The sequence below is a fragment of the Dromiciops gliroides genome, chromosome 5 (genome assembly GCF_019393635.1).
Source record: "Dromiciops gliroides isolate mDroGli1 chromosome 5, mDroGli1.pri, whole genome shotgun sequence".
Taxonomy (NCBI): Eukaryota; Metazoa; Chordata; class Mammalia; order Microbiotheria; family Microbiotheriidae; genus Dromiciops; species Dromiciops gliroides.
Genome location: NC_057865.1, coordinates 143649747 through 143665211, shown reverse-complemented (window position 1 = coordinate 143665211; position 15465 = coordinate 143649747). Strand labels below are relative to the sequence as shown.

Genomic DNA, 15465 nt, shown 5'->3' with positions numbered 1-15465 from the left:
CTATGACTTAAACATGGCTAGGAAATTAACGCAACAAACCCCAAATTCCCTTTAAATTCTAAATCCTGGCTTGCATTTTATATACAGCAGCATAAGAGGCTGCCATCATTTCATTTTTAAAAAAGTACAAAATTACTTTCTACTCACACAATCATACTTGTCCTTTTTCCATAATCTGCGCACTTCTGTAAACTGCATCAGCATCCCCTTTAAATTCCCAAGAGCTAAAGCTGCCAGCACAGACTGGTAAAAAGAAAAACAGGAGATCGTTTGTTGAGCAAATAAGTTTTCAGATGCAAAGGTGAAGGTTAATGATAAGAGAGGGCTTTAAAAGGATGAAGAAAGCCTGGCACAGAGTAACAGCTTTTCCAATATAAATTAAGCCATACTAGTCTTGAGACTTTGCTCTTCCCTGTACAGAAGCTTTGTTCTCACTATAGCAGCTCAATTTGTGCCATGCCTTGAGATTCTAGAGAGATTTCAACCAAAGATCTCATTGCCCCTAATAGTCAGTAAGTCACTAATGAGCACCAGAGCAATATGGCTCATGGCTATGGTACAGAAACCTGTTCAAGCAGCCTCTGTTGAGGGGTTCCTTCATTTACATTTCAAAATGTCTAGAAAGCATCCTGACTATTCTGTATCAGACAATTTGAGTAATTTAACTGGCTCGGATAATTAGCTTCACAAGTTACTTAGACTAGAGGAGGTCTTGAAATTATTCTGAATATATTTTGTCTTTGTATGTCCTGATGCATATTGCTTCTTCCAGTAGAATGTAGATTCCTTTAGTGGGGAGAGAGTGTTTGTCTTTATCTTCCTAGTACCATTCACAGTGTCTAATATATAGCAGTGGTTAATAAATGATTGTTGGCTTAAATTGAATTGAATTACTTCCCAAGTCAGGGGAGTCAGGTGGTACAGTGGATAGAATGCTGGGCCTAGAGTGAGGAATACTCCTCTTCCTGAGTTCAAAACTAGCCTCAGATACTTACCATCTGTGTGACCCTGGGCAAGACACTTAATGCCTCAGTTCCCCATGTGTAACATGAGCTGGAGAAGGAAATGGCAAATTACTCCATTATCTTTGCCAAGAAAGCTCCAAATGGGGTCACTGAGAGTTGGACATGACTGAAAAATGACTAAACAAATATTGGCAGCTAGGTGGTACAGTGGATAGGGCACTGGTCTGGGAATCAGGAAGATTAATTTACCTGAGCTCAAATCTGGCTGCAGACAGTTACTAGCTGTGTCACCCTGGGCAAGTCACTTAACCCTGTTTGTCTCAGTTCCTCATGTGTAAAATGATCTGGAGAGGGAAGTGGCAAACCCACTCCAGTATTTGCCAAGAAAACCCCAAATTGGGTCACTAAGAGTTGAATACGACTGAAAGATGACTGAACAACTAACTAAAAAGAAAACTGAAGCCATTTAATTTTTTTTTTAATTAAAAAAATTTTTTTTAGTGAGGCAATTGGGGTTAAGTGACTTGGCCAGGGTCACACAGCTAGTAAGTGTTAAGTGTCTGAGGCCAGATTTGAACTCAGGTACTCCTGACTCCAGGGCTGGTGCTCTATCCACTGCGCCACCTAGCTGGCACCATTTAATTAAAAAAAAACAAACAACTTATTCCTTTCCCTTGTATAAAACAACCCCATGTCATGAGTTTGAAGAGGTAGAGGTTGTTTGTTTCAGGTGATTAAACATCAAAAAAATCACAAGAATGTTATTTCTGGAAGGAAATCTTCTACTGTTCAGTAGAAGATGGAAAAGGAACTAAATGGGTTAAAATAGATTAAATTTGGGGGCAACTAGGTGGCACAGTGGATAAAACACTGGCCCTGGATTCAGAAGGACCTGAGTTCAAATCCGGCCTCAGACACTTGACACTTACTAGCTGTGTAACCCTGGGCAAGTCACTTAACCATCATTACCCCACCAAAATAAAGATTAGATTTTACGCGGTTCTTGGGGGTTAATAGAGCCTAGTTAAGCAGTCTGTAGAAAAACCAATATGACTTAGTATCTCTTTGTGTGCTTATGTATGTGAGTATATGTAGGTGTACCTCTGTGTTTCTGATCTTGCTATGTTTTCCTGTTATTGTTTGCATTTCTCAGGGATTTCATTCTTTTCTCTTCCTCACAATATTATAGGTCCAAATGTCTTATCCTATCATCTCCCTTGCTTGCATTGTTGACTTTTTAGAAATCAATAAGATCGGGGCAGCTAGGTGGCGCAGTGGATAAAGCACTGGCCTTGGATTCAGGAGGACCTGAGTTCAAATCCGGCCTCAGACACTTGACACTTACTAGCTGTGTGACTCTGGGCAAGTCACTTAACCCCAATTGCCTCACCAAAAAAAAAAAAAAAGAAAAAAAAGAAAAAAAAAAGAAATCAATAAGATCCCACAGGCCTAGCAGGAGAGGAGCACCATATCCTCAAAGTAAAAGCTTACACAGTGCTATCTTCTAAAACAGACAGACACCTAATGTCAGAAGCATATTTCAGCTGTAGTATAATAAAAGATGAAAAATTTCCAGTTACAAATCCATCCATATTAGTTTTATCTCATTTGAAGCCTACAAAATACTTTACAAATGTTATCTTGTCTTATCCTCATAACAACCTCAGAAATTATTTTCCTCATGTTAAGGGCTAAAATTCTAGCTAGTCTGTCTAAAATATCCAATGAGTGGTCGCCAATAAATTATAAGCTTTAGCAAGAGTTAGACTTTTAAGCATTTATTAAGGAGAATAAGAATTTGGTAAAGAGAGAGAAAGGCCTAGATTCCTATCTATTAAAGGGAGAGCACATTTCTAGCTCCACTCTCCACCAGAGTCCCAAGGAAAGAGCGTGAGACCGAGCACCAGTCTCTTCCTTCCTCCTCCCACTAGCCCGCGTCACTTCCTGACGCCAAAGAAAAGACTCCTGGTCTTACCCTCAAAGACCTTCGCTTCATGGGCGGAACTATTCTACAGTAAGTCTCCAGCAGGTGGCGTCATTCCAATCGTTACACTCATTTTACAGAAGAGGAAACTGATTAAATGACTTGCCTGGAGTCATAGCTAGTAAGTGTCTGAGGCTGAATTTAAACTCAGGTTTTCCTGACTCCAGGTCAGGCACTCTATCCACTGCATCATTTAGCTTCTAGCTGCCTGTCACAAAGTGTATTACCATGCTCCGTGCAATAGTATCATAAATACCCAGCAGTTTATATGGATGTCACATAGTATGCTACAGATCAGACATTTTTCTATAATCTGCTATTATTTTTTTCTGGTGGAAATTTGTTCTTTGAAATTACTTTCTGTTACTTTGTCAGGGTTTAATATTTAACATTTACTTGTTTATTTACTTGTTTTCTCCAGGAGAATGTAAGCTTCTTTGGAAAGGGAACCATTTTATTTATGTGTTTGTATAACCAGCACCTAGTATAATCCTTTGACAGTAGTAGACCTTTGATAAACGTTGATCAAATTGAAGTGCACTGGAGCAGTCTGGGAAACATTATTGTTGTTAAGTTGTTTCAATTGTGTCTAAGACTTTGTGACCCCATTTGGGGTTTTCTTGACAAAGATACTGGAATGGTTTGCCATTTTCTTCTCCAGCTTATTTTACAGATAAGGAAACTGAGGCAAACAGGATTAAGTGATTTGCCCAGGGTCATGCAGCTAGTGTCTGAGACAGGATTTGAAGTCTTCCTGACTCCAGACTGAGGGACTCTATCCACTGTGCCACTTAGCTGCTCTGGGAAACATTACAGCCTAGGTGAAATGGGTTGAAGGACACTAGAATTTCAGATCTAACATCCCAATTTGAGCAAGGGGTCAGGATGCTAGCTCTTATTCCTAGAATCTGCTAGTCTTGGAGTCAAATCAATACCTGTGGAACTAGAAGGGAGTCTCTGTGAGAGACAGTTGTATGGCTTGTAGCACCATTCTCTAACTTAGAGGAACTGATTTCATTAAGTCCTGGAAAAAGTTCACTGCAACCAGTATTTAATAAAGAGCTGATGCCAAGAGCTGGTCCTCCTGTCTTAACATAACATATTATACTTGGGCCTTACTGACATGGTAAGAAGAGACATGATAAAATAGTTTGGGCATTTACATTCCTGACATTTATAAAATACCGCTGGGGAAAATGAAAACAATTTGGTCAACCCAAACATTGGAATCTGTTGAGACAAGAGAACTTTTAGCCACCTCCTTTTCCCTAGGGCCCTTAGCTCATGAACAGTAGGAGGGATCTCTTAAGCCCCCAGAGAATGGGGAAAAGAATTACCTTTTGTAGGGGCTGCAGAAGAAATCCAATGGCCACAATGACGATCAGAACAATAATAGCTGATAGAAACCCAGCAATCTGGAAAAGTGGAAGATTCTCAAAACAAGTTTGCTCAGGTCTTCTTGTTTGTGATGTTGCGGTTAATTAACGTGCAGGTACTTTAGTAGCAAAGATCTTGAAATACCTGAGTTTTGCCCCCTGTGCTTTCCTGAACGCCCGATCTTGAAAGTGAAGTGCTTGCAGCAAATCCCTTGAATGACCCACCAACTATGTTACTCAATCCAAAGGCCAGTAATTCCTGCAAGGAAAACAATGAGGCAGTCTTTTAGAAGAGTGAGCAGAGCTGTTTTGGCCAAAACAAAACAAAACAAAACAAAAACCTCACAAAAAAAACCCCAAAGACTAAAAACAAAACTAATTTTAAAGTGCCTTAATTAGGCCTGCTATAAGTTTTAGATTTACCTGATTTCCATCAATGTGATAATCATGTTTAATAGCATATACACTTGCAACAGAAAATGCTACTACAAATCCAACAATTGCAATGGAGAAGGCATCACCGATATCTTGCAAAATGTCCATAGAAGGTAAGGAAGGTGTTTGAAATCTGAAATTGAGATTAGGGTTAAGATATTTCTTATCTCTTGAGCTTGAGTCCATGAAAACTTGGCAAAGCTGAGAGCACGGAATCTGCTATTTTACTGGTATAAAGCACTGCCTGAAGTTGGTGCAAAACACTAACTGTGGCCCAAAGGCAGGAGATAATCTTGCATACTTTTCAACTGATATGGACAAAAGCAATATGCTCTTAAATTTATATCTTTATAGGCTCAATAATTAAAAAAAATACGTTTGAATATGGAACAGAACCTGTGATCTTATGGGTACAGGGAACTTCCAACTGAGGCAACACCTACTATAAATGCAGGGCAATACCTTCTCCTCAATTTACAGTGAATCAGACAAAAGTTACCTTGGGCAATGAGAGGTTAAGTAACTGTCAAGGTTCATACAGCATGTCTCAAAGTATTTGAACTCAGGGATCTCTAGTTTCAAGGCCTCTTCCCTATCCCTTACACCACACTGCTTCTCATTTTTGATTCTAAGGTTTCCAAAACAAGGTATCCTATAGTGGAATGTATGGTGAGTGAGGGCTACTTATAAAAAAACAACAAACAAACAAAAACCAAAACAAAGCAAAAAACCCCACAACCAACACCATAATTCTGAGAAAAACAAAACAAAAAAGTTTTGCTTGATATAGGGGAAATCATCCCCTATTTTGTGAGAACAGAAAGCCAAGCAATTAGCTAAAGAAAATTGCTGCTACATAGAATTGTTGTGAGTAGCCAAGTGGCATAATGGATACAGGGCTGGACTTGGAGTCAGGAAGACTGGAGTTCAAATCCTGCCTGAGATATTCAGTAACTGTATAATCATGGGCAATTCCAAACCTCTCTATGTCTCAATTTCTCCATCTGTAAAATGGGAATAATAATAATGGCACTTACCCTCACAGGGTTGTTGTGAAGATCAGATGAGATAGCAGATAAAGCAGTTTGCAGACCACAAAGTGCTATGTGAATGGTGATTATTAATATGATATTCAGAGAACTGGTGCAGCTCAGTGGTGTAGTGGATAGAGCATGGGCTCTGGAGTCAAGAGGACATGAGCTCAAATATGGCTACAGATGCCTACTAGTTATGTGACCCTGGGCAAGTCACTTAACTTTGATTGCCCCACCCTCCCAAAAAAAGAATAAAGGGAAGGAAGACAGCAAGTAAAAATCAGAATAGATGCTGAATTTTCCTTCTCCTAACCATCTTACATTTATATATTGTTTTACCAGTTTACAAAGCAGTTTACATATTATTATGATTTCATCTGATCCTCCCCCAAACCCTGTGAGGTAGGCAATATATATATGGGATTATCAACCATGCGTTAGATGAGAAAACTCAACCTCAGATAGGCAAAGAGATTTACCCAAAGATTTACCTGACAAGTGGAAGAGACAGAAAATGGATTCAAATTTTTGACTCTGAGTTCAAGGCTCTTGTCTTGCTTGGCCATCATGTCATGCTTGACCTTAAATATTATTTTTAAATGCATAAGATTGATAACCACATATATCTTAGTAAAATGAACAGAATAAAATATAGTACATGTCCAGATTCCATATACTGGTTGTGACTTCCATCTTCCATACTTCTTTCCAATGGTAGCAAATGCTTTGCCAATGTTTGAGGGTTTGGTTGTGGTTTTTTTTTGGGGGGTGTGTGAAGCCATTGGGGTTAAGTGACTTGCCCAAGGTCACACAGCTAGTTAAATGTCAAATGTCTGAGGCTGGATTTGAACTCGGGTCCTCCTGAATCTAGGGCTGGTGCTCTATCCACTGTGCCACCTAGCTGCCCCTTTGGTTATGTTTTGTGTCGTTTTGGGGTTTTTTTGCTTTTATTTCAAGAAAAATTTCTTTTCTCTTCCTCCCCAAGAACAAACAACCTCTCCCCATCCTTAACAAATATATGTGGTCAAACAAATCAAATTCCCACAATAGCTATATCCCAAAACATGTCTCCTTCTGCATCTTGAACCCAACACCTCTCTGTCAGGAGGTGGGTCCTTCCTTAGTCTGCTGGAATGGTTTTGACAATGTTTTCAAAAGGACATTTGGTGCCTCTTACCGAAGCAGCATACAGATTATTTCTTGCTTGTCTCTTTTGAACTTGAAGAAATTGGTTTTGGCAACTTAATCAAAACACTTGTTGTTTATAGTAATTTATTAATGGACCTAGCTTTGTTTGATTCTTCTTCATGAAAAGCTGGTTTATTTTGCCTATTCCTACTCCTTAGATGACTTCAAAATTTGCTTGTTTATGGGTCCGTGAATAAACTCCTATCCACCTGGCCAATGTATCTCTGCGCAAGGGGCAATTTTGGTGTACGAAAAATAGGATTTTCTAAAAAGCATTTAATGATGTCTCCTTTCCTTCCTATCCTTATAGTCAATCAAGGAAGAGGTCAAGGGGAGTGTCTTGTGATAAGGAAATGACTGGTGACAGGCTTTGACAACGTCATTTTCTATTTTAAATTATTCATCTGTGAATAATCTTGTTTAAGCCAAGGATCATGCTTGGGAAAGATCTCTTAAAAGAACGCACTTACCCGCTTTCCATTTTGCCAACCACTGTCACATTAAATCTATGCTCGAAATCAAAACCATAGGACACGCCTGTTGCAATGACTGTCTAAAAAAACCCCCCACAAAACAATAAATTAACCACGTTAGAATCTTATGAACCAAATAAGAGGCTCTATCCCATTTAGTTTCACTTTCTATTATCATCTTTGCATTTTCATCTTTCGAGGCTCACAAGGGTAGAAAAAATAACCTCTTTCTTGTAATGGGACTCACATTCTCTGCCCCTTTCCCTCCATTCCCCCCTCCCTCCCCACATTGAAATCTCTTACAGATGCTAGATCAAAATCCTTTTCTTCTTCCTCTGTCTTTTGACCTGGTCCTCCAAATATTCCTGCCTTCAATTTCCTAGGCTGCAAATAGTACTCTGACAATTAGCAATGTTGGTCTACACAGTGTTAGTTTTATCTTTCCAACCTTGGCATCCCAAAGTGTTTCTGTATTTTGTTTGCTGGTGGCTACTGCATGGTATAGGAGATAGAGTGATTATATATATATATATATATATGTATATATATATATATACACCCACATACATATTAAAATCAGAATTATGTATATATGTGCATATATGTCAGGAAGATAGATGATTGATAGATAGATAGGAATATCTGGGTTCAAAGCTTGTCTCTGACACTTATTCATCATGTGACCAGGACCAAATCTCTTAGCTTCCACAGTTCAGTAGGACGTTGCTATGTTACATAGAGTTGAGATCTGGCTTGGTAGGGGGAAATGCCTATACTGGGAGTCTCACACTGCTGAAATCACAGATCCTTCATATATTTGTGTATTTATTAAATGTTCACAATACACTAATTACTGTGTGCAAAACATTAGAAAGACATAGGCCCTAAATTCTAAAAGATTACATTTGATAGGTCAAAGGAAGCTCAAAAAATAAAAAAATGAGCAAACTTGCATAGCAGATGGTCCTCTCACATTTTGATTTATTTGCGGCATGTAGAGGGAGGTACTAGCTGCTCAGTATTGAGAAATATGTTGAAGAGACAAAGAAAGCCCCAAATTAAAGAGAACAATTAAGAGAGTTGATAAAATATGGTCAGTGAAAGAGATGCCAGAATTAAGAGTTTTGTTCTTATAAACATAAAACTACATTTCAAAAGATATACTTTTTTATTTAAAAAAAGGATAATTTAGTTCATATACAGAGAACCACTTAAATAACTTTTCTGAAATTTGAGAATTAAAAAACAAACTGATATGGAAATAAACTTTCCCCTTATTTCTAAGTTTTGCTATCCATATTTCCAGCAAGGACAGTGAGTCCAGAATCATGAAAAAAGTTATTTAACTTTGAATTGCACATGGATGATAGATTTAGATCTTGATGGGACTTTAGAAGTCATTTAGTGCTACCACCTCCTCTTATAGATGAAGAAGCTGAGTTGTAGAGAAGACAAATAATTTGTCCAAATTTGTCAAAGTAGCAAGTAGCAGAACCAGGATTTGAATCCAAGTCCTTTGACTTCCTCTGATCTACAGACTTTTTCCAATGCCACAGTCTTGCAGTATGACAGTTGTGTGTAGAGAACTCATGAGATCCCAGGTCTGCTAATGCCTCAGGATTATACAAGGATGTATAAGATATAGAGACTGTATAAAAACTACAAAGAGCAGCATTAAGCATTAGTTCTAAGAAAGAAAGCTTTCATATAAACACTTACCATGATGAATTCGATTGGAATGGGTACTGGAAGTTTGTTTTTGTATTTCTGGTTTATTTCTTTAACTATGAACACAATTATCAGCATTATGAGGGATGTCACAAGATCTGCAATATTACTGTTCTGAATTTGTGTGAAGATAGACTTCAGAACCTAAAAAGATTAAAAAAACAAACAAACCATCTCTGGAATTATATTAACATATCACCTTTACCCAACACAATAAGTTACATTTTTTTCCAAAGAGAGAAAAATAAGCCATTTGAGGAAAGAGACATCAAATTGAGAGTGAGTCTGCTCTCATGCTAATTAGGACTTCATATAGATGACAATTAGTATGTACATGGCAGGAGAAGACACAAGGAATCATAACTTGAGGGGCTAGATCAGCATTCTGGAGCAGAGTTCCTGTAATTCTTTTTTTTTTTTTTTTGGAGGGGTGGGCAATGAGCGTTAAGTGACTTGACCAGGGTCACACAGCTAGTAAGTGTTAAGTGTCTGAAGCTGGATTTGAACTCAGGTCCTCCTGAATCCAGGGCTGGTGCTTTATCCACTGAGTCTCCTAGCTGCTCCTTCTCGTAACTTTTGTTGAAGATCCTTTTGACAGATGACAAATTCCATGGACATGCCTCAACATTTTTACTTTTTTTTTTTTACTTCGCTTTCATGCCTTCGTAGGGATATTTCTTTGTTACACAATTATTCCATATTTTCCTATGAAAAACTAGAGTCTCAACCAATTCCTCTTAGAATGTCTCTTCTCCAGTTTCTCTCTTTAACATACCCAGGTCATCACTTCTCCCATCCTCTGGTTTCCAAAATTTGGAAACCAGTGTCCTAGATCATTGAGTGTAAGCCTAAAGCAGACAGTTAATTAATAACTCACTTCTCTACTCCTGGGAACACTTTGGCTTCTACTTCTGGTGGAGAGAGTGGCTCAATTATTTCATGTAGGTCCTGCTTGATCAAAAGTAAAATTATATTCAAAAGCAAAATTTAGTCTTGAATCCCTAACACTTGACTGAAGTATAAGGGATGACTCAAGAACAAATTCAATTATCCTACAATGGAGAAGACTAATGGCTGAAACCAGACCTTTCAAAGCTAATCCATTTTTATTTGTGAATAGGAACTGGACACTTGGAAGGAAATATTTCTCACCTGATTAAATTAGCAGTATGAGTCTGCCAGCTAGGTGGCCCAGTGAATTAAGTGCTGGACCCAGAGTCAGGAAAACTCACCCTCCTGAGTTCAAATACAGCCTCAGATCTTAGTTGTGGAAAGTCATTTAATCCTGTTTGCCTCAGTTTCCTCGTCTATAAAATGAGCTGGTGAAGGAAATGGCAAGTCACTCCAGTATCTTTGCCAAGAAAACTCCAAATGGGGTCATGAAGAGTTGGATATGACTTAAAAAAAAAGACTGACTGACTGAATCTGATAGGTTTTTTTTTTAATCTGATAGTTTTAAGAATGTAGAAGGAGATTATAAAGATTTGAAAAGTAATAGTACACATTGAATCTCCCCTCCCATTTTGAAAATACTCAAGAATTGAGGTCAAAGGATGTGGTTTTAAATTAGTTATTAATGAGTAGTGTTCTATTAATGATAATAATATGGTATTCCACTAAGGGTTAGAATATGAATTATAGTAATTTAAAATCCCTTTTCTCGGCTCTGATTCTTCTTTTATTATTCTAATAATAGCAGCCCACACTTATATAACACTCTAAGGTTTACAGATGACTTTCCAGCAGTTCGATGAAGTAAACAGCACAAGTATTATCCTCAGTAGAGGCTTAGACTTGTTGATGGTCGTGAAGTTAGTGTCAAAATTAGGCCTTGAATTCAGGTCTTCTGACTCCATTGACCTCAGTGCTCTTTCCAATATGTCTCACTTTTCATTAGTGTCTACTCCAGTATGTATGATTTGTCGAGTCAATTCTCATTATTTATCCTAGTACTTACTATCCCTTGGTCCAAATGAATTCTACAAGCTTTCCACTTGCGCAGTGAGGGTAGGGGAGAAAGGAATCCAAAAGATCAGTCAGGGAGTTTAAAGGTTAGGGGAAAATATGGGGAGTTAGAGGAGGAAGAAATTTCTTAGGAAAAGAAATAATAAGACTGGGGAAATACTTACTTTGAAAAGTGAAAAAGGGTCAGAGTGTGAAGGGACTGGAAGCTGGAGAATAAATTTCAGCTGGGACACCAACACATGAACTGCTGCAGCTGTTGTGAAGCCACTGATTAGTGCCTCAGATAAGTAGATAACTATGAATCCAACCCCTAATATTCCCAGGATTAGCTGAAAAGGAAGGTCACAAAGCCAATGTCAGTGTTAAACATCAGGTTATCCCAACAGCCTAAAGGAGCAACAGATATCATCATTGAGAATATAAAGGTATGAGCTGAAACAACAATCCAAAGCCTGGTGTTCTGACTACAGAGAATGCTGCCAATCCAGGCTTTCCTCCTCCCTTGGTGTATTTCACCATTTTCAGATGGAATGTATAATCATAGCATTCTCCAGCGATAACGGGAATTAAAATTAATATGCACTCTAGGGGGTAGCTAGGTGGTGCTGTGGATAAAGCACTGGCCCTGGATTCAAGAGAACCTGAGTTCAAATCCAGCTTCAGACACTTGACACTAGCTGTGTGACCCTGGGCAAGTCACTTAACCCTCGTTGCCCCGCAAATAAAAATAAAAATACACTTTAAAAAACTAAATGCAACATTTCATGATTTTATATGTTTTGTTCTTTGAAATCTTCAGATTTATTGATGATTACATTCATAATAATAGAGGAAAACTGTTTTAAAAGATAAGAGAACTTGCTTAGTAGCTATGTCTTTATATCTTTCACCGATCTATTTTTAATAATAACTAGCACTTATATGGTGCTTTAAGGGTTACCAAGCACTGTATATGTTATCTCATTTTATCTTCACAACAACCCTGGAAAGTCTATGCTATCTATCATCATCCTCATTTTACAAATGAGGAAATGAAGGTAGACAAAGTTTAAGTGACCGACCTGTCTAGGATCACACAGCTAGTAAATGTCTGAGGTGAGATTTAAAAAAACAACAAAACACCACACATTTTAATTTCAAGTTTTGAGTTCCAAATTCTATCCCTCCTTCTCTCTCTCCCTCCCCTCCCCCTCTCTGACTCCCCGGCTCTGAGGTGGGAAGCAATTAGATATAGGTTACAATGTACAATTATGTAAAACATTTCCATGTTAGTCATTTTGTATAAGAAGACTCAAAAGAAAAACTGAGGTGAGATTTAACTCGTCTTCCTGATTCCAAGCCCAACACTTTATCCACTGTGTCACTTAGCTGACAAGCTTATCTAAATATTAGTCCTTTTGGATACCCATAAAACTCATTTGTGACGCTGTCAGAGATGTGTGTGTGTGTGTGTGTGTGTGTGTGTGTATGCGCGCGCACGCTCGCGCATGCTCGTGCACTTAAAGTCTCCTGAGCCAGTTACTCTGTTTAAATAAAAGTACAAAGTTGAACATCCTAGGGCATTTTGAATGCCCAGTCTTAACTGGAGATTGCCAGAGTTAATGTCCCCAAAGCATCTGTAGTTAACATTAGACTAATGAGAATTTCTCAGTTCCTTCCATGATATCGCCGTATCTTGTCCTCACCGGGCTTCCTTGAAAAGCAGTATGAACCACATGCCATGAAGATACACAAAGGTTGGACATTTTTGGGAATATGTTGTGAATATATTGAATATGGACAACTACTTTGCAAGTTGTCCGAATGACTTTGTCTCCCTGGAGATTACATTGCTTATGTATTTATAGAAATTTACTTTTTTAAAAAGATCACTAAATGTCTTAACTAGTAACACTAGCCAAAGGCATGGGCAAAGTCAATGATTCTGTGTTATCTTTAATATTTCACAATTTGACTCTTCTTTGAGTTGCTTCTTTGATTATTACCTGGGTGTTTTATTGAATGACAGATTTCAAACTTTAGCTGCAAAATGAATCATATGCGGGACCTCATTTCCTTCCCTCTCAGGGCTGAGTGACTGGGGATTTGCCCCAGGGCACCAACCTTTTTTCTTTGGGAAGAGTACATTTCTTCCTCATGGTGGTCCTCTGGTTTGCTATCCCCTTTGGCCCTGTGCCACATGGCTCTACGACAATTCTGCCCTTTCCCTGAAGCTAAGTTTTTGCCACAAGATTCCTATACCTTTTCCTTCCCCAACATCGTTCCCCACCCTGCTACCTCCTTCCCTCACTTGTCTCTTACCAAGATTTGTATGATTGTTCCGAACTAGGATGGATTGGCCTCTGTGTGCCCTGCTCTAAATTGTCTCCAGGTGCCAGAATTACCAGTCACACCTCTGCTTCATAGATAGCTTTTGCAAACACATCCCTCAGCTTCCAAAAATACTGATCCTTCTATAATCATTTTGTTGAATTACATAGGGATAAAACTCAGGGGACAGTTTTTGGAACTAGTTCTAGGGAGAAAATCAGCAACAACAATTTGGGACGAGTGACCAGAGCACTCTCTTTCAAAGTAATTCAGTTAGTAGGTTCCACATGATAATACTGACCTGAATAATTCCAGCTAGAAAGGTGATGGAAGCAGCTGTGGTTACGTGATCAATGTTGCCTTTTTTTGCAACTACTGCTCCCACCATCATGCTCAGAACTGGAAAGGGACCTAATTAACATTAGAGATGAATTATGATTAGAAACTGCTTCTTAAAAATACACTTATCATTCAAACACAATTTGAAAAATATTAAGACAAATTTCCATTTATAACTCCTATTCTTCCATAGAGCACAAAATGGCTGATTTGGGGGCTGTTGAAATGGATGGTTAATAAGATGAAAGAAAGCAAAGGAGGATGAACACTCAATCTCCACGATGATTTCACTTACCAGTAGATATGTGTCTAGAAGTGCCAAAGAAGACATAGACTATGACCGGGAAAAAGGCTGCATAGAGCCCATAACTTGGGGGGACGTCTACCAGCAAAGCAAAAGCCAAACCTGCAAGCAGGGAACAGATGGAAGACCTGTCATGTTAAACAGCTTCAGTCTTAGGCTAGCTCTCATCAGATTCTCTATATATTTGGTATTCAGACTTCATCGAAGGTTACCTTGCAGTACAGCTACCAGCCCAGTGCTAAGGCCAGAAACAATATCACTGAGCAGCCATTCCTTTAGACGATATGCAGGTAACCAGGTGGCTATAGGGAACAAAGAAAGGGCAATTTTCTTGGCCTTTTGTGAGGAGCACCTGAAAATATTTTAAAAAGCCATAAGACAGGTCAGTCAGCTAATAGCTTATCTAAAATCTGAGTCTAGTAACAGCTAATTGGACAAATTGGACAAATTGAAGGACAAGCAGAGATTAAAATATGCCAAAGATTAAACCAGAAGATACTACCCCCTGCTATCTTCTGCATCTTAACCCTCCCTTCCCCTGCCCTCACCCACCCCTCTCAGCAAGACTTCATTTCTTCCAGGTAGTGAAACATACTTCTATTGATATTCATTCCCTTACAACTGCTTTATCTCTTCGGACAGATTATGCTGAGAACCAAGAAGGTGTTCACTTTAGAGGCTATTGTTGCAGCTCCAGCAGGTGGTAGGAGAGTTTGGGAGCCCAGAAGAAAAAAAAAATCCATGGGAAACCAATGAAGCTTTGAGTCAGAGCCAAAAAGAAGAGACTGAAGGCTCAGGAATTTTGGAGTCAGACCCTCATCCATCATTAAGCCCAATACTTAAGATATTCCTTACCTACAGCATATCCTGAGATGGTCCCAAAGTGTCTTATGGTGTCTTTTCATCTTCTTATGTTCTTCACTAAAAGCATTTTGTGAATATACTTGTCTGGCCACAACATATTGATTTCCCATGGGCTCAATCATTTTGCTTTTCTTTGTCTTGTGTTAAACGCAGACCTCTCTAGAAGTTGATCTCAGATGCTTCTCTTTACTTTTAGCTGGTTAAAAGCCCTGAAAATAAACAACCGAACCTGCTTCTTAAATAACTCAGAGAAAATGTGATGCAATTTACAGATGAGTGAACTCCGAACTGAATGTTACCACCTTTTGAGATCAAAAGAAGCTGGATTAAGGAACTGAGATTGTGTTTTGCCACAGTGATATTCCTCTTTACTTCAGTGAGCAGTGCTTACCCCACTGCTCTGGGGTAAGCAAACAAGGTACTTTTGAAAAAGACTGCCAAAAAGAAAAAAAATTGGATTCGCTTTGCTCATCACTGAGTCAATTTTTTACCTTTTCATC

The 15465-nt window shown here is 38.6% G+C and overlaps 1 protein-coding gene across 1 annotated transcript in view; it reads right to left on the bottom strand.

Annotated features, from left to right (window-relative positions):
* The window catches only part of SLC26A3 (solute carrier family 26 member 3), a 34607-nt gene extending 19520 nt beyond the window's left edge, over nucleotides 1–15087 (bottom strand). Inside the window, exons 1-11 of the mRNA XM_043967899.1 lie at nucleotides 14957–15087; nucleotides 14314–14453; nucleotides 14093–14203; nucleotides 13760–13869; nucleotides 11313–11477; nucleotides 9175–9327; nucleotides 7453–7535; nucleotides 4749–4893; nucleotides 4471–4584; nucleotides 4287–4364; nucleotides 148–243 (exon numbers count right to left, since the gene is read on the bottom strand). Coding sequence (XP_043823834.1) covers nucleotides 148–243; nucleotides 4287–4364; nucleotides 4471–4584; nucleotides 4749–4893; nucleotides 7453–7535; nucleotides 9175–9327; nucleotides 11313–11477; nucleotides 13760–13869; nucleotides 14093–14203; nucleotides 14314–14453; nucleotides 14957–15087 — 1326 coding nt within the window. The remainder of the gene's footprint in view (nucleotides 1–147; nucleotides 244–4286; nucleotides 4365–4470; nucleotides 4585–4748; nucleotides 4894–7452; nucleotides 7536–9174; nucleotides 9328–11312; nucleotides 11478–13759; nucleotides 13870–14092; nucleotides 14204–14313; nucleotides 14454–14956) is intronic.
* Between the last annotated feature and the right edge of the window lie 378 nt (nucleotides 15088–15465).